Genomic DNA, 19,749 nt, shown 5'->3' with positions numbered 1-19,749 from the left:
ATAGTGCAGCCCTTGACGTTGTGATATCTGCATGGATGCTTGTTTAGTTTGAACTTTAACGTCAAGAATTTTTGTAAAGATATTTTTCTGCCTGAATCATAATGCAGACTGTCGTGAATAATGGCTGAAGCATTTGGTGGTAATATGAGGATTCTGGGACTGATAGAAATCATAACAATAAGCCTGAATTTTGTCAAAAACACCACTGAGGGTGCTATTTTTCATCGCTATCTCAAAATTTCCGTGGACTTGCCCACACAAAAAATTAATCAGTAGTCAAGCTGACATTGACCTAACACCTGTTTACAGGATTCGTGCCGCTGAGTGTTTTAAAATAGGAAAATCGAGCTCAACGCTACTGTGGTGGCCTATGGGAAATTAATTAGTGGTCTTGTGCCTAATTGACGGCCCAAAGGAAGCCCTATAGGGGGACATATTTCAGTACATATGATGTCCTATGCTGAAAAATAACAACCTTTTGCACTTTCTATCACTCCGAACATTACTTGGAAATATATAGGTATGTGGAAACCACCTAAGACACTAATTTTGATATACTTGGGGGGGGGGGGGGGGGGGGGCAAATCCCTGCTGGCGGCCATATTGGACTCAGTCAGGAATAGGGGTATGGCATAGCTTTTTGTCAATTTCTCTCCTAATTCAACTTAATTTGTCAAACCAGTACTTTTATTGTTTAGACATACAATTTCTTGCTTTTATATCAAAAATTCGTGCAAATCCATCCATAGCGGTTTTCTACAGAGAAATTTATTATTCAAAATTTCCGTAAAAAGTCGATGAAAATAGGCCTATCCCTGAAACCGGGGTTTAATGTCGGGGAGGAATTCTATTTGTGAAATCATTATCTTTATGGGAAGAACACAACTAAGCAATTGTAAAAGTATTCTGATATGAGTGTTTGGGACACAAAATTTGTTTGCCAGGAATGTGTTTTTATGTCATATGGTGTCATATGGCTTGGTACAGAGGTTACGCAAATTGCTGCCATAGGGCCGATGAATGTATGTCTTGAGGCAGGTGTAGCAATTGAAGTGTAAGGTTAAATTTTCTTTTATTTTAGTATTTGAGTCATATCCACCAGTACTTTGATTGGTGTTAAAATTGTGCACTTTTGTCAATTTAAGGTTCACTATATTGGCACAAGATCACTAATTCACTTCCGGGTTCGTTACCCACGAAGATAGTTCGGAAGAAAAATAGTGCAGCCCTTGACGTTTTGATATCTGCATGGATGCTTGTTAAGTTTGAACTTTAACGTCAAGAATTTTTGTAAAGATATTTTTCTGCCTGAATCAAAATGCAGACTGTTGTGAATAATGGCTGAAGCATTTGGTGGTAATATGAGGAGTTCTAGGACTGATAGAAATCATAACAATAAGCCTGAATTTTGTCAAAAACACCACTGAGGGCGCTATTTTTCATCGCAATCTCAAAATTTCCGTGGACTTGCCCACACAAAAAATTAATCAGTAGTCAAGCTGACATTGACCTAACACCTGTTTACAGGATTCGTGCCGCTGAATGTTTTAAAATAGGAAAATCGAGCTCAACGCTACTGTGGTGGCCTATGGGAAATTAATTAGTGGTCTTGTGCCATATATAACCCAAGAAGTGGAATATTAAATGGTAAATCTACTGGTCTCAGTTAAAAAGCTGGCAATTCAAGATTTCTGATCATGGGAATTGCTAATTCATGATGATAAAGTATAAATATATCATGAGACATGGGATTCACCGACAGTGAATAGTTGTAACTTGACCATGAAAGCAAAGGTAATGGGAAATCCACAACCTTATAAATGTACAGTACATACAGACTTTGGTTGGCAAAAGAAGAAACTTAAAAAACATTGTGTGTCAACATGCTAAAACTAAAAGTGATAAAATCATTTTACTTTAGCAAAATCCTTCATGGTAAAATTTACTCACCAACGAAGTTTACATTTTTGAAATATTCATTTTTGTCAAATGACTATTAAATCATTGATGGCATACAATATGTACATATACTCACCCTATCAGTGTATGGGTTATCAGGTACTTGCCATGCACCACTGGCTACAATACAGAAAACAGGAATTGTATTTAACAGAGTGTAGACTATGAATAAACTTATAAAATGTTCACTGCATTATAGACATCATATCTGATTGCCATTTTGTTATATTATAATTACACTTATTTCATAAAAAAGATATCAATTGATATACAATGCCATACAAAGTAGTTTCACTCCACTTGTACATTATATTATTTCTCCTACTTCTGCAGGGAATATAGTTACGATCTCAACTATGCATTGATTGATAGTGTTATGTGTTGTCTACATATCCTCAACTCAAACAAGGTAAAGCTAGTCTAAGTATCTTTTGAAATGGTATATCAGCTCTGAGATGGAAGGCACAAAGTTGTGTCTGCATGTGAAAACAATAACTTATGCAGTTTTGTTATGAAATATAAATGTAAAGCTAACAGTAAACAAATATAGGAATGATAACTCTCTGGGATTGAAAGTTTTTCATGGGAGAATAAATTGTACAGTTTTTGCCTTTTTGAAACCAATGCAATAAGGTATCCATCTTTTGTTCAGCAACTACTAGTATGTAAACTTGTATTTGATGTATGTATTTGTTCACTTCAAATGTATTTGTGACATTTCAAATGGTTGCTCTCAATAATACAACATAATTAGTCACATTCAGCTGTTCAGAGTGTGAGTTCTTTTACTGGGCAGTGGGGCAGCTGATCTTCATAGGCTACATTATAGAATGATCAGGACATTGCTATCTTAGTCAGAATATGATAAAACACAAAGGAGGTGTTGTCTTTAGCTCACAATTGCACTATCGTTTATCTACAGAAGTGTTATCATTTATCTGCACTAGTGTTATCATACATCTTCACTAGCATTATCATTTATCTACATTAGTGTTATCATTTATCTACACAGATAATCATTTTACCTACACTGGTAGTATCTCTTATTTACACTAGTGTTATCATTTATCTAGTTGTAACTAATATGCACTAGCATTATCATTGATCAAAACTAGTGTTACACCGAACTGTATTAATATTATCATTTATTTATCAGTGTTGTTGCCATGATTAGGTCACAATGACTAATTTTCAAATTATTAGAAAGATCAATATTGATCAAAGAATGGCCATCATTGACTCATTATTTTCTGTGATGTACTGGTCTTTCATAATTTTGAAGCCTAACAGACTGTTGTCAATTCCATGGCACTTTGAATATCAGTTACACATACAAAAGTTGTTTTTGTTACTTACACTGAAGTCATATTGTATTGTAGAACAATGAGTACATCGATAAGACGTAAAAATTTATTTGTTGCGGTTGGAATATGTCAAGATTTGCTAGAAGGGAATTGATTAATGTCTTCCTCAATAATTGAAAGATCAGGTCACAGATAGGCTGTGTTGTCGTTCTTACTTGCAAATTACGTCTTCATACTCATCTTTGCTTGACATCAACAAAAAATAAATGCCAACTGAAAACTTCAGCAGATTGCAAATGAGTTGTACTTGATATAAATGTCCTAAGCACATACACTGTACAGATGTATGTACATGTACACTTGTAGATACAGACAAACAGTCATAGACCTTGGTGATACAATAGGCATTGACTCCCTAGGGTATTGAATAACTTCAAGGATGATATTGCAAAAGATGACTACTGTAGGATGTTTGACAGTACAACAACAATACAGTATCCAAAAGTAGAGAGGCCAGATACTCCATTTTTCTGTTTAAAGTAGATTATACAATGCCCTACAATACAGTATCTCAAAAAAGTCTAGTTTTGAGCTATCTTGCTCACTACTTGGAATTTTTTAAAAAATTGCTGGGCCAAATTAAGTTGTTCTCTATTGTGTACGCAGTTCCATGTATAATAACTGAACAATTACAAATGTGATCTTTGAATCAGAGCTTGGAGATGAGGGGACACCTTTTTCAAGAAGACACATTGGTCAATATGGAGTAATAGCAATAAGTAGGTACATGGAGTACACACATGGTAGGTGGTATACAAAGTTACAGGTATGTGTACATAATCTATTGTATTTGTAGAAGACAATTACTGTGCAGAAGTATGTAAAACCATATACAGTAGAGGAACTCTACTGTCTATGGAAAAACATACAAATACAATTCACAAATGCACCATCTGAAATGAATACTGGTACTACTATCTGACTTGAATGCATGCCTTTATTTACAACACAAACCAGTACTGAATCACATCACTAAAACAGACAGTCTGCTAAATCTAACTTACCACAATATAATCCAACTTTTGGAACCTCGGATGTGTACAAGTATTTTTCTATAGAATTAAACATGTTTAGGTTTGCTTGGTTAATATTGTCTCCCTATGTTACTTATGGAAAATTCAAACTGAAAACTGATGTGTTCAATGATTGACCAATGCATACATTTTAAATGAAATTCATCATCAATCCCAAATTCTATTTTGAAGTTTAATGCCATCACATTGAATTAGAAAATCTTTACATACTTCTGGAATTGATGAAAGTATCCTGTAGTTGTTGAATTTTTCTAAACAGGGCAACATGATTCACCATACTGTAGATGACACACATATTGACTACCCTTGCATTTCATGGAGGTGACAAAGTCTACTGGTATGTATTACATGTATGAGTATACACAGTTACATTTTTCGACAGATGATGGCGGATTAAGAGCTTACATTTGATCAACATTTACTGCCGGCAGTACTTAATGATGGTAGATCAATGCGCACACAAACATCAAGCAGCAAAATGTATTTACAAAAGTTTTACTTTTTCAGAAATCAAGAGGATATTGTAAAGATCCAATATGAATGAGAAAGTTATACCTGATAAAATGAAAGCCTGTCTACAATATGTACATATTTCAATGGGCATTCTAAAGCATTGTAATAGATGAATTTTGATGACCATATAATAATGGCACAACTGACTATTGAGGTGTGAGAACATTAAATCATGATTGCTGAATTGCTGAAGATGAATCTGGTATATCACTGGGAATTAATATTACTTTGACAAAGTTATTCTTCAAACACAAATGAAATGCTTGTCAGGTCAGGTCTGAAATACTATACAAATGTACCCTGACATATTATACAAATGTATCCTGATCAATGTTCATCGATGTATTTTGTTTATTTCAAATGTATCAAATTGAAAGCAAAAACATACAACCAACTGAATATTATTTTAATTGCAACCACTGCCATGTGTTCTTGCGTATACTATAGGCGGGAGTTAGAAATATGACATTTTGATGGATTTATAAATGATGATGATATATATACTGCTGTACATGTGCACTTATGGAGTTTGCCTGGCCTCACTACTTTGAAAAAGCACAATAATATTGTGGTCTAAATGACCTGCAACTGACTTACCAACATGTTTGTCTGGCATGCCTATATCACGAGATGTCCATCTACAAAAGCCACATGCTAAGTAGTAAGCTTTCTTAGTAGTTGGTTTTGCTGGGTCATTTGGGTTCGGTATAGCAATGCTGGTAGCTCTTGTTGACAATGTATGGCGGCAACTTGGACAGTCAAAGCAATTTCCACACCTATAACACACATACATGTACATTACTATTCTGTCTGAATGCAACCAACATCAAAATAACCCAAGCTAACTCCACCCCCCTACAAAACAACCAATTAAACAAACAAGCAAAACAAGTCTTTGTTGATGACATAGTCTCCTTCCAGTATGATTGTGGTGGTATTTTGCCAAGGTGGAAAAGTTCTTATGATTGTTGGAAAAAGAAAAGCTGACTTTTTTCATTTCAACCCTTTCAGATACTGGGTTACCCCTAGTATTCAACCCTCTCAGAGGCCAGATTACCCCTAGTATTTAACCCTTTCAGATACTGGGTTACCCCTAGTATTTAACCCTTTCAGATACTGGTTACCCCAAGTACTCAACCCTTTCAGATACTGGGTTACCCCTAGTATTCAACCCTTTCAGATACTGGGTTACCCCAAGTACTCAACCCTTTCAGATACCGGGTTACCCCTAGTATTCAACCCTTTCACTGTTACCTCTAGTATTCAACTCTTTCAGATACTGGGTTACCCCAAGTAGTCATCAACCCTTTCAGATACTGGGTTACCCCTAGTATTCAACCCCTTCAGATACTGGGTTACTGAAAGCTAACATATGGACAACTGAAATTGTTACAATCAAGATTACATTATTCCAGTATATTTTATCTCAAAATTTTCAAAACTTAAAAGGATGACAGGGATATTTTCCATCATTTTGTCAAATGTTTGCTCTGTGGATCAACTATCTCTCAATACATTGGATTATAAAAAATCCTAAATAATCTGGTATTTGAAAATTCTACTTACTAAAATTCTAACAACACTCATATAAGGCCAAAAAAACTGATTTGTTTCTCGTCACCACCCGCATCACTTCAAAGTGTGCGTGTTAACTCTTTTTTTCCTGTTTTTCATTTGCCCCTACGATGAAAAAAAGGGAAAATGTATCATGTCCACCAAGGTAAAAAAAATTTTAAAAAAATTTAAAACAAATAGCGTCACTGCATCATTTTTGCCACATGTCAATGACCAGAAACAAACCTATTATTTAATTTGGCCTTATGCTTCTGTCTTACTAATTGTCAATATTGTATGATAACTCTAAGCAAGCCAAAAAAGGTTTCGCTTGCATTTAGTCGAGTGCCAGTGCCAATATCAAATTAGTGCAATTTTAGGTTCATCTTGATGTCTTGCTCTGGGAATACCCTGTTAAATATGATGGATGCACTCACAGAAGTGTAACTTCAGACAGGTGGACCAAGAGGATGTAGTCTTCCAATAGTCTACCCCGACATTTAGACAAGTGTAACCTCTTTCTTTATAAAGGACATTAAAGCCCCACTAGCTATAACTCTTGAAATTTGTTGACCTCAAAATATCTTCCTATTCTCTTCTGGTTTTGTCTGAATTCTACTCTCTGAAGGGATATGGGCTTTTACTGCATCAAGAAACCATATTCAAATTTTAACGGTCATTTTGATTTCCCATCATTTTCAAAAATTGATATTACAAAGGAAACAGAACATACATATACAATGTCTACTAGTGTTCTCCCCAGGATTTCCTGGTAGAGTGGTGGCTAATCTGCATAGCATTAAATGTAATCGGTATGGTAACTACGGGTAGTTTATATTGTTTACCAAAAATTAAAGGGTGGCGGCCACCACTCTGCTCTGGGGAAAACACTGATGTCACATTTGAAAACATTCACCCCTACGTATTACAGTGGACTACTCTGTGCAGTTTATGTGAAGATTTCTGTGCAGATATGCACGGTATCCACGGTTTTTGCTTTTCCACATGGGGCTGCTATTAGATGCTTGGGCAAACATTTAATCGCAGTGTAATCTTAATCTTGTTCAAAATTGCATATACAGTCCCAGTGGGTAATTAATAATAGGTGTATACACACACCTACATTAGTACATTCTGACAACTTATTTTGAATTGTATTGAAAGTAAAATCATAAAAATAATGCTAATGGATACAGCTAGTAAATGGGGCTTTAAGTGTGACCTCTAATGTAAGCACATGATCCGGCGAGTCTTGAGACAACACTTACCATATACACTCATTGCATAAATTGTATGCACCAACACAAGGGTGTGAGGGGTGTAAAAATTTGAATTGTATTGAAAGTAAAATCATAAAAATTATGCTAATGGATACAGCTAGTAAATGGGGCTTTAAGTGTGACCTCTAATGTAAGCACATGATCTGGCGAGTCTTGAGACAACACTTACCATATACACTCATTTCAATTTTCTATGTGAACAGAAGGCCAATGTTTACCTCCAAGCTATTGGGGAGTACAAGGTAAATGGTTGAAATTTACATCCTCATGAAAAATAGAATAAATAAATAAACTGTATCACTCTTTATTGAAAAGTCATTGCTGATGCTGGTTGAATGTATATAAATGTACCAACAAAAGGGTGTAAGGGGTGTAAAATTACTGAAGAATGCACATGCACAGATTCTTCAGTAACAGGATGTGTGTATCTCCTTCTGTATATACTTCTGCCAAAGGCTTAACAGATGTGCTTGCAATGTTGTGAGCGATTTTCTTTAATAACGACAGAGTTTTCCTTCCTTTACAGGCTTCCGGTTCAGTGAGGTGTGAAATGCTTCTTGTTGGAAGAGAGGGTCAAACAAATAAAGCTGGACTTTGCTGCAATCTGCCTTGGTGTTAATTCTTCTGTGCGCCAGCCTTCTACGTCAGCACTAATATTTGTGTGAAGGGAACTTATGTATAAACAGTGCTGTCAGCTAGTCTAAAATACTGTCATGGCCACACCGCATGTTGTTTTTACATTAAACTTGGAGGCATACTGTGTCAAAACATTTTGGCTACCATGAACCATTTATTCTTACACAAAACCATTAATGGTAAAATGAAAAATGCATATGAGCCGCAAAGCTGTGTATGTTAAATCGACCTGAGAATAATAGTGTGTTGGTTATGACATGCCCCGGTGACATGCCGTCTCCCCTTACAAATGACTACTAAAAAGCTACAACTGGTGCCTTGCGCGGCATTGCACAATGTCACTTTCTCAAAATGTGTACTCTTTAAAGACTTTGTTTGTGGAATACTAAGTAATAGATAGGTTATAAAAACTTTGGGGGCAGTTTTTAGTTATTTTTTTGCTTTACCAGTTGGTGACAGTTTGGGGCAATGTAGAGATGTTTGGGGGAGAAATAGTTTGGGGCGACATGACTCGTGGGGCCAAGAGTTTTTTTGGTGGAGTGGTTTTGGTGCAAAATGGTGGTGCGACGAGTCTGCGAACCTTGAGCACCATCCCTCTGAACATATTTTATGGCATAGAAATGACTAACGGTGGATGTTGCATAGTTGATCACTCACCTATTTTTCTTTATTTTCGCTTCAGCTGAAGGCATATTTTCCAAACAATTTGGGCAGTAGTGCGAGTCCACCTTAACGTATAAAAAACATTGCATTATTGAAGGCCAACACCCACATTACACATGATTATTCTGAATGAGAGGGGTCATGCTATACTGACTGCTAACCATGAAAAACTATGTTAACAGTGTCCGCTGTATTACACTTTCAACTGTGCAATCAAGTTTGCGCATTATGAAAGTAATATTATTGACTCTTACAAAAATGTGTAAAAATAAGAGAAGCTTCCTGCAGATGAATGAAACGTAATGTATACTCAGAGCTCCCAGTCGACTGAGTCAGAACAGAAACGCCTGACAGCTAGCTGTCGGCAAATTTATTTAAACACCTTTGCACGACGACTTACCTCGTGTGAAACACATTGTCCAGATTTTAGTTTAAGACAATACCTACAGAAGTATAGTCGCGATATTGGCAACTGGACGCTACTGTCTGGGCACAAAATTTGGACCCTCTCGGCAGAGAGCAGACCTGCCATGTTTGAGGGATTATGTTAATTTTAGAATTTTCAAAATGTCGTTCGAAAAACATTTTGTTATCGAGTTGTGTCAAATTGCCATCTTTTTGTTCCATTTTTTGTATATATAATTTTTTATGAAATAACGAAGATGTATTGAGACCTCAAAATTCCGCTGAAAAATTTACACAAAATTTGAAAGCTCCTGTTGCGAAAGTAGCAACTGAGTAAGATGCAATGCCCACAGGTACAAGATGTAAACGATGGTTTCCATTGGGCAAAAATGATGTCATGATGTAACAATGACCAATCAAATCCTTCTTTAGATACTGCAAATGCTATCCGCGTCAGCTGAAAAGCACAACATGCTTGGACAGTGGGAGGTAAACATGCATTGGCCGTCTGTTTACGTAGAAAATTGAAATGAGTGTGTATGGTAAGTGTTATCTCAAGACTCGCCGGATCGTGTGCTTACATTGGAGGTTACATTGTTCTTTTTTATAAAGGACAATGTGAAAGAGGTTACACTTGTCTAAATGTCAGACCAAGGGAAGACTGCGTCCTCCCGGTCCTCCTGTCTAAATAGGGTGTCCAAACGATTTTTGAAAAAATAATGTTTTACCAAAATAACGATTGTATTTGATGAAGGTCCTGGTGTGATGTCAATTTCTGGCTAAAAATATTGACTACGTAACATAACCACAATTTGACAGTCATTAGAAATGCTACTTTTCCAAATTCTTTCCGAAGAATTTGCAAATGAGAAATAGAGAGCCATCGGTCCTTAAATTTCGACTAAAAAGGGTTCTGAGGACGAAATGATACTTCACTCTTAAGAAATTTGAGAAAAAAACTGCAAAAAAATAATTCTGTTATCAAATAAACGCTTTAACCGGTAGGTAAACATTGAGCCCACTACGGTGAAGCAAGATTGTCCTCACGCTGACCCTTTGTGTTTAGCGTATCATGGATACAAACCGTTGTTTCATTCATTAATGACCAGGTGTTCACCTGTAAACGCGTGGTGATCAAGAGAGCCACGGTCCCTTTTGTGGAGGGACCGTGAGAGAGGTACTGACGCAACCGTTACTTCCTGTCACCTAAAATTCCTTGGCGCTAATTTGCGCTGGATAGGTGAGCTTTTTCCCCATCGAGAACCGATAGAATTCAGTGTAAACAACACTTTGCCAGTAAGGCCATCTTTACCCCTCTCGGAAACGCTTGCAAACTCATAATTGTTTAAAGAGTCAATTTCACCGGCTGTTCAACGGAAGAAAAATGGCTTTTTACGGAAAATTTTCTCACCGACATTTACTTTAATGTTAGGACAATGTTCACTGTGAAATTGAACAATTTCCATCGACGCGATCCACAGTACAATAAATTACCCACAATGCTATTTGATTTGTACCAAGGACGTTAGTTTTCTTATAACTTTTTCAGTTCTGTATAAAAGCAATAATGTGAAGTCTCACGATAATTGATTAATTATATTTATTAAAAGTATGTTGAAATATTTTAGTATAAATTTCAAAGAAACCATTAAATAACCATAAAAGTCACATTCTGCAGGTATTGCAAATGTCACAGTTTTGGGAAGCAAGTTATGACCAACTGAAGGGGTTATTCTCTGAAAAAAGTTAGCTTGTAAATTTCATTTGTTTTTTCTATTTGGAAAACATCAATATCCTTTTGTTTCATAAAACAGGTGCAACTAGTCTCCCTACTTCCCATCACTTTATTCTGTACGGCTGAGGACACAATCAGTGGAAAATTTACAAAAGTCCTTTCTCTTCTCTCAATCAAGCACAATTTTCTTAATCCTTTAAATTGGGAATTGAGAAGAAAGGTGTTTTTAAAAGTACGTTTTCAGAATTTTTCAACTAGTCCAGGACTTTGTCTACACATGGGAGACATGGTAGACTTCACAGGGGAATCTACGTTGGTTCAAATCATGATGTATTATGGGAAATCTCTAGGACTCTGCGATCTCTCACAGCCGAAATACGCGAGAATGATGGCGATGGCCAAGATGGCGTCCGTCATCGGAGTGTTGATCAAGAGGCTTCATAAACTTCGGAGTTCTTTTGTCGATACCTTGTTCATAGACATAAATTAGCACGGCCGTGGCATAGTTTTTCTACAAGTAGTGATTAGTTCTATGTAACTTCATGCTTTGGATTTCGAATATATTCATTCAAGATTTTTCATGTTGCCCCATTGTTAAGGAATAGGAAGACCTCTCGATTGGACACCCTAGTCTTAGTTACATTTCTGTGAGTGCTTCCATCTTCACATTTAACAGGGCATTCTCGATCCCATTCCCAGAGCAAGACATCAAGACGAACCCAAAATTGCACTCGCAAGCACTCGACTCAATGTAAGTGAAACCGTCACTGATGGAAACCGTCACTGATGGAATCAGTGATGGTTTGGCTTCCATTGAGTCGAGTGCCTGTAGTTATTAGTAGAAACATTGTAGCTACCTCCATGGCTAAAGACATCGTTTAATAGCCAGTGAGAACGTGTTCATCAACACATGGACGTAACACGATGTGGTATGTCCATGGTCAACACCACAGGCACTCAACTCAAAGATGCAACCAATAATAATTTGCATCAGGGATGCTTTCGCTTGCGTTGAGTCGAGTGCCTGTGGTCAACACTGTCTGTTGTTTTCTCAGTACAAGACTACTGTCAGTAGATGAACACAAACCTTTCTCTACTCTAACCTTAACCGATGAAGCTTACCAGTAGATTATTCTTAAAGTCCATCTATTACCTATGAAAACATATTTTTTATTATTTTACTATAAACCCTTATTGGAGTCATGTGTCAAATGCTGGTGTCATTTTATTCATTTCTGTTGATAAATAAATGCAATCTTGCTAAAAATTCACGGCTTGAGAAAAAAATATCTGTTTGAACCACGCCCTCATCTGTGACATCACATGAGGCCATTGTGCATGTAATCTGTGCCTCCTGTACATACAGAATCAATGGTGTCAAATTTAAACTCGGCAAGCGCGAATGAAGAGATAGTTTTTGGACTCTGGGTGTATGATTCAGATGATAGTGATGGGGAGTCTTGGGCTGTACGGTACATGACTATTGTTCAGGAAATTCAGGGCCACGGCCGTATAGGTTTGAGGCAGCGGCCTGCGGATCAATCAGCTATAGATAGACCAAGCGACGAAATACCTTCAGATCCAGGTTCACCCGAGCCTTCATGAGAGGAAAATTCAGATTAGTAAGTAATAAGTATCATTTAGGGCTTCGATTTTATGATAAATATGCCCAAACGAAACATTCTGAAAGCGGCTGTGTGAAACTCCAATTCATAAACTCAGTCTGTCATCAGATGCCGATACGAGTCTGAGTAACGAGCCTGGGTTACGGGAGAGAGCACCCGGTATACGCGGCACCGCGCCACGTTGAACTCTGCATTGCACTAAAATATCTTGTGTATGCCTTTTGTTTTAAAAACGTTTAAAAGATCATTTCTTACATTTATGTAATAAACAATGAAATGAAACCACAAATTACAGAGAATGATAATTATCCACGATTATTTATTTCCCTTGTTTTGTCCACTGTGTCATGGACGTAAAATAAATCTACAGTGTGCATACACACGTTATTTGTGTCGGAAGTTTACTGGTACAATTAGTCATCATCACCTTCCCTGCAACTGTAGTGGCCCCGGGGCCGTTTTGTCCGTGATGTTCCTGAATATAATCATCGTCGCCGGAGTTTTGATCTGCTTCTCCAAAGTTATCCGGCGGTAATGGCACAGCAAATGACCTTCCTGCGTTCCGGAAATAACTACTGATATTTGCACTGCGTTAGTTCCGTGGACCTTGTGTCTTCATTCATTGTTGATGATGTTGCTGATAATTTGAAAGACCAACAAAACGATCTGTGAAAGTTTTTTTCTCTTGACCATATTGGTTTGTATCGCAGGATTACTAATTTCGTAATTGAGTCAGGTTGATTTGTGTATCCCCACTGATCTATACAGTATAGTGGAGCCTAGCCGGACCGGGTACGCGGGCTCTCTGACTCATTGATACCTACCAGACACTGTACCATACCGTTGTACGCATTTCGTGACATTGACACTGCACACTGCACTGATGGCCTCACATGACGTCATGTCACGTGACCATTTCGCAGCTAATATGAATTCAGATTTTTTCTGAGGACCTGTATTTCGAGTGTTTTATATATGAAATATAATATTATAGAAAAGGATACCCAAAATAATTTTTAATTATTTGAGTATTATGGCTTTTTTACTAAACAATAGTATTAAGTTCAAATTAAACAAAATCAGGTAATATATGGACTTTAACCACTACACTCCTCCATGTGTTCTCCAAAGTCATTTGTCAAGCTTGCTGCATTTCCATAGCCCGCGATTTGGGTGATGGGGAAAATTCTAGGTGACGGAATGCAGCAATCGTCAAGTAGGCTAACCCTGCACTCTTTATGATTCCACTGACGCAGACCAATTTAAACTCCAAGTCTGTGAGCATACAAATATCAAAACAATAAATTGACGAAATAAACTTCTACTGAATGGTAGGCTGTTGGGTAGACAATGGGGTGAATGCCTTGGCTTAGCCAGCCAGTAACTGCTGCTGAAAAAAGTCAGGCAACTGGGGCCAGCCTATGTCTTGAGCAAAAGTAGTTGTAAGTGACCCATGCATTACATTTCAAATGCTCCACTATTAAACTAAAATAGATCACGATCAGTCAGAATTAATGTGGGCTTTCCTGTCTCTTACTGTAGATAGGGCTCACATGTGCCCCAGAGCATGGTGAGTAAGGTGGCAATTTTGATAACCTAACTTTTTTACAAGGATCCTACAGGATTCAACAGGGCTCAAACAAGTGACCAGTTTAGGAATTGATTTTTGGTAATGAGGATCACCTCATTTAGACTCAAAGTAATGGTAACCGGAGAAGTCGGCCAGTTGCGAACTCGGCCAGCGCCGGTGCCGACCAACTCGGCCAGTGGGAGAAGTCTGCCAGGAGAAGTCAGCCACTCGCAACAAAGCAATATGATTGCATACGCATTCTCTTCACAGTTGAATACTTAATCGGCACATGCCAGTTTTAACTTCTTACTACCATAGTTTTTGTTATTTTGTCGGTTTAATACTACTACGAACATTCAGAGAACAACTCGAAGAGCTCCCACGTCCACCCTGCAAAACATGTACGGTCTGCCACAGTGTTTCTGAACATCGCGCACGTACCGTATTAAAGTTCAGGCAAACATTATGCCATTTCTTCAGTAAAATTCATGGCTTGACGACTCTTAACTAATTTGCTTCACCATCTCCTATGACTTTTTAACTAACTTCAAGTGTAACCATGACGAAGGCTACAAAACTCGCTGCCACAATCGCGATACACCGCCATCTTTAAGTTTACCCAATGTGTGTATATCATACGTGCGTTGAACTGTGATCTGTGAAGTTTGCAAACATTACGCTCACCTTATGCATGACATTTAGATCGCTTTAGCATATAACTTTGGTGAGACTTCAAAAAAAAAACCCACTATTATAGAGCATATATTCTAATTGGGTGCATACTGTACTGGCCGAGTTCGCCCACTGGCCGACTTCTCCAACTGGCCGAGTTCGTAACTGGCCGAGTTCTCCCACTGGCCGAGCTCGCAACTGGCCGACTTCTCTTGTATTAAAGTAATAAATGTCTCATGCTCGAATTTATAAGCTGTAGCAAATTCAGCTGTTTTCCTTGCTGCATACTCTAACTAGAACCCTGTCATTTATGCTATGCTAGGGTATCATGCTCATTACATCATTAAACAGCATCATAGATCATACAAGTACTGGTACGGTACAATATAAATGTGGATAACTAGATCGACCCAGACACTGGTAACTTTTATTATAGAGCAGAGCATACAATGTAATTTATATTCGCAATGTTATGTCATAGTTAAATTTCCACAACTGTGGAATGCCTCGCTAATCTGTGGTGAGAAGTTCATCAGTTCAGTTTGAATGTTCAGGCAAAGTTTTGAAGGATGTTTAAGTTCCTTTTTAAGTATGGTCATAGTATCCGCGCTGGACCAATGTAATCAACCAAATGCAGCAGACATGTTTAATCAATACAATACAATTTTCATCAGTCAAGAAAGACGTCAATAGATGATCTAATTGTGAAGTTTCAATCATAGTAAGTGATAAGAAGTTATTACCATATTATGAATCATGCATTGTATTTGAACATGTCAATGGAAACTTCTCTTGAAAATTTAATGTGTAACCAGTTGTCTACAGTTTAACATTTAGCCCATGACAGTTGAATTTTTGTCAAAGCCTACAAAATACAAATGTTTGATCAGAGATCATGTACCAATTGATAATTCTTATTCAGATGACATGATAATGTCCCTTATCATATTTGTTCTTGCAGGGTCAAATCTTATTTCGGTTTGTAGGAATAGAATAATCCAAGGAATCTTGAAGAATTCAGAGACTCAGAAAATCACTTGCTTCAATTCACCAATCAGACAAATAATGGCTCTTTCAAGTGGTCCAGTTCAAGCAATTATCAATAAAAAGTTAACTGAAAATTTACAGGTATGTTTTGCAAGGCCATCTATTTCAGCATTGCTGACGTAATTATAATGTACATGTATGAAAAACACCCCATATTGTCTCTCTGCATTGTTTTCATTCAAAAAGCAAGCATTTACACAGTATATACTGTGTAAGATATATGCATGGTACTGTAGAGATTTTAACTTTGAAAGTTTTAAAGTTGGTTACTACAATCTTGAAAAATAAGATTTCAGTGCCATTATTTTCAAAGCCTGATTGAATATTTAGATATTATTCCCTAATATTTGTCTTCATTCAACTTGGAAAATGTTTGTGACATAATGACCGTGTTACCATGAGTCAAAATATACTTATCACATGCACAAGCCAAGTATGCCTTCTTTTTATCAAAATAAAAGTAGTTTTCTGGAACGATTCTGTGTTTAAACTTTTAAACTACTTTTGGAATAATACAATACGACGTATGCAAGTTGTCAATCATTTCTAGCCATTGGTTGCATGAGCAAGAATTGCATTCACATACGTGCACTGGGCAAATGCCAGATGGTTGCTTGGTCTGTGAAGCTATACACGATTTCAATAATAGCATAGGTCTAGAAATTTACCTCAGAAAAAGTTAGAGCCACGGTGTCGATTCGGTCATGTGGGTCCAGCCAGCCACGCCCAGCCTCTGTTGCATGCCTACGGAATCCATGGTAACTGACCAGCCTTGAGTTTTTGTTCTGAAAATTGTGTAATTCCTTTAGAAACTATGGGTTTTACACCCTTGTGTTTTCATAGTTTAGATTCTTATTGTTGCAGTCTATGAAAATATTGAGCCTGGTTGTTCTGTTGTTGTAGAGACTGTACAGCTTTGGCATGGAAGTATTTACATGTATTGACAGTTCAGATTGTAGGGTTTAGATATACAAATATAAATCTCCTTATTGGTGATATACAACACAATGTCTCAAAATTTGCCAAGTGGATGTATTTTGTCAGACTCCAGTAATAATATCTGGGTTTTTAAAAAATTTTTTACTTTGTACACATATTTTGATCACTGCGCTCAGGAGGGATATCGGCCTTCATGTTGTTTGTTTACATTGACGAGCACATCAGAATCAATGCAATAAAGTTCCGAGGCACCAAAAATTGATGACAAAGATGCTTGTTGTCATGACCTAGAATAACTAGAGGATAAATCAGATTTATTATCTTATATTTTTTTGTCAAGAGATGACAAACTTGGCTTGTGCATGTGATAACAATTATACACACGACAAAGCTATCTATCATCATTAGGTTGAGTTGGATAAAAACCAGTGAGGCATCACATACCTGGCTCAATACTGCCTTCTACTGACTTTACACATGACAAGTGACAGGGCTGGCAGGAAAGGTTTCAATCAAAAACACTGTGAATAAAAGTCTTGCAATGCTACCAGAGTCTCGTTATTGATATTTTTTCTTTCAGCCAGTCCATATACAGGTAATCAATGAAAGTTACATGCACAATGTACCAAAAGGATCAGAAACCCATTTCAAAGTGGTGATAGTATCAGATAAATTTGAGAAACAGACATTACTCAAGCGTCATCGAATTGTTAATGACATATTACAAGATGAATTAGATGGCCCAGTGCATGCACTGTCAATACAGGTGTGTATTTTCTCTTGTGTTTTATTTTGAATTGCTATGCTCAGTTTTTGAATTGCTCTGCTAAATTTAAAAAATCAAAACTAACACAGAGTAACTTTTCATTTAAATTGCCTCTGATACGTTTAACCCAATGGGAAAAACAATGGTGAATGGCAAAGACTTTCAGTTCACATTTGCTTTGTATCTAGTTTTTTGCTGTGATCACCTGAAAGTCTTGAGTTCTCCCCACTGTGTTGTTGTCACTTATATTTGTCACGGCTACATCAGTGCTACTTTGATTGCAAGTTGTGTAAAATTTTATTAGTGTCTTTGTTTTTTTTAGGCTAAAACTCCACAGCAATGGGAAGAAAGTGGAGTTATTTCAAAGTCTCCTCCTTGTCTTGGTGGAATGAAGTTGGAAGCTGAACAAAAGTCCAAAGAATAGAATATTTAATTACCAGAATTTCAGTTGCACAGCTTCTGTTACTGGAAATAATGATATTCAAGATATTTATGGAATTTTAGCATGAAAGCATTTATGACTTAACTGGCTAACAGAAAAGAAAATAAACACTAAGAAAATCAAATGAAGAAAGAGACCTCTAGATGGCCCTGAATTGGAAAATACATAAATTGTAATTGTCAGTGAATGTGTCAAGACTACATTGTCAACAAATTATGCGGTATAGTTGGCAAGGCTGATCTTTGTGGGTTTCTTTTCTGTGCAGCCTCTTGAATTGTCATATAAAAGGTCAAAGCTGGTACATCTTGTATCAAGTAGTTGCCATAGTTTTCAATAGGTTAACATGACCCTGTGTGAAATCTAATGAAACCTTTTGTCCTTCCAGACATTGACTCTATTATCATGACACCTAGCTTGTGTATCAAGGACAGACATTTCAATTCAAATATTAGAAATTCGGATGATCTCTGCATAACAACTATACCACAGTGACAATTTTCTATGTGCATTGTAAAAAAATCTAGTGTCATCTGCGCAGTGTTTTTATTTATTCCTGAATGTTCCCACTTTAATCGGGTGAGCTGGCATGCAATTTTACTTCTCTTTTCAGATTCATGTAATTCATGTTGTAAATGAAAACTTGACAAAAGATGCGCTTCCTTTCTTTATAAGGTACCTCTACATTATGCATGTCTGATTTTTGTTTGGTTCAGAATTTAAAACATTTATTTTATAGGAGGTGAACTTAAGATTCTGTCATATGCTTCTCTTTCTGTATATCAGAACAAACATATTAATAATACTGCTTTGTGAATGTATTTGAAATTTCAGGAAAGCCAGATCAGCTAATGAACAAGGTATTACATGATGAATAAACATAAGCCCACATTACAAACAGGATGACATCTTAAATGTCAATAGCTTCAGCGTGCTTTGAAGTAAACACTTTCAATGGCAAGGACATTAAAGGTAAACGACATAAGCTTGTTGCTCGTTTGCATTGAAAGTTGACAACCTGTACATAGTTCTGCAAAAGGTACACTTATGTTTATTAGAAGATTTTTTTGGCACCAATAATTTCAAACAAGCTGCTTGGCACTGCAGATGTTAAATTTTTCAAAGCTTACACAAACCCCAACACACGCAATTTTTCCACAACACACTTTCTGCTTATCACATTGTAAACATGTTTTCATTGGGCAAGTCTTCCATTTAGTCAAAATAACCCATTGCTATGTTACACAAAAGTCTTTCAACTATATCTCAGTAAGTCATGTATTACTGATATGATTACAGTGTATCATGATAGGTATGGAGTAGTATATGAGCATTTATGAAGAGTTTGTCAACAGCTAGTTGTGCAGACAATTTTTGTGTATGCACAAAGATTTCTGTTTTCTAAATTAATATGTTCTGTACTTCATGCTTTGAAGGGAAAACATTAAAGAAATGTGAGAATATCTGTAATTCAAGATTTTGCCTCCTTAACTAGTTTCTGATGGTATTTTCCATAACTACATGTATTTTGATTTGGCATTTGATGCA

At 36.8% G+C, this 19,749-nt stretch overlaps 2 protein-coding genes across 5 annotated transcripts in view; one reads left to right on the top strand and one right to left on the bottom strand.

The window, feature by feature from the left end:
* Positions 1-9,565, bottom strand: part of LOC139122454 (dynactin subunit 4-like) — a 62,674-nt gene extending 53,109 nt beyond the window's left edge. For 3 of the 4 annotated variants that reach the window (XM_070687834.1, XM_070687835.1, XM_070687837.1), the window contains exons 1-5: positions 9,404-9,562; positions 8,998-9,068; positions 5,468-5,646; positions 4,328-4,375; positions 2,036-2,079 (exon numbers count right to left, since the gene is read on the bottom strand). In XM_070687834.1, the coding sequence (XP_070543935.1) occupies positions 2,036-2,079; positions 4,328-4,375; positions 5,468-5,646; positions 8,998-9,068; positions 9,404-9,535 (474 nt within the window). In that variant the 5' untranslated portion in view covers positions 9,536-9,562. Of the gene's footprint in view, positions 1-2,035; positions 2,080-4,327; positions 4,376-5,467; positions 5,647-8,997; positions 9,069-9,403 lie in introns of all 4 variants that reach the window. The other variant, XM_070687836.1, reaches the window with a different exon arrangement.
* A 221-nt stretch (positions 9,566-9,786) lies between these two features.
* On the top strand, positions 9,787-19,671 carry LOC139122461 (DNA-binding transcriptional regulator BolA-like). The gene is made up of 4 exons (XM_070687854.1): positions 9,787-9,950; positions 15,972-16,138; positions 17,577-17,762; positions 18,085-19,671. Exons 1-4 carry the CDS (start codon positions 9,938-9,940, stop codon positions 18,184-18,186), a joined length of 468 nt encoding a protein of 155 aa, XP_070543955.1. The 5' UTR covers positions 9,787-9,937; the 3' UTR covers positions 18,187-19,671.
* Positions 19,672-19,749: the final 78 nt, after the last annotated feature.

This window comes from Ptychodera flava, chromosome 22, assembly GCF_041260155.1.
Source record: "Ptychodera flava strain L36383 chromosome 22, AS_Pfla_20210202, whole genome shotgun sequence".
Classification (NCBI taxonomy): Eukaryota; Metazoa; Hemichordata; class Enteropneusta; family Ptychoderidae; genus Ptychodera; species Ptychodera flava.
The sequence above is the reverse complement of the archived record's forward strand: the minus strand, read 5'-3'. Positions and strand labels throughout refer to the sequence as shown.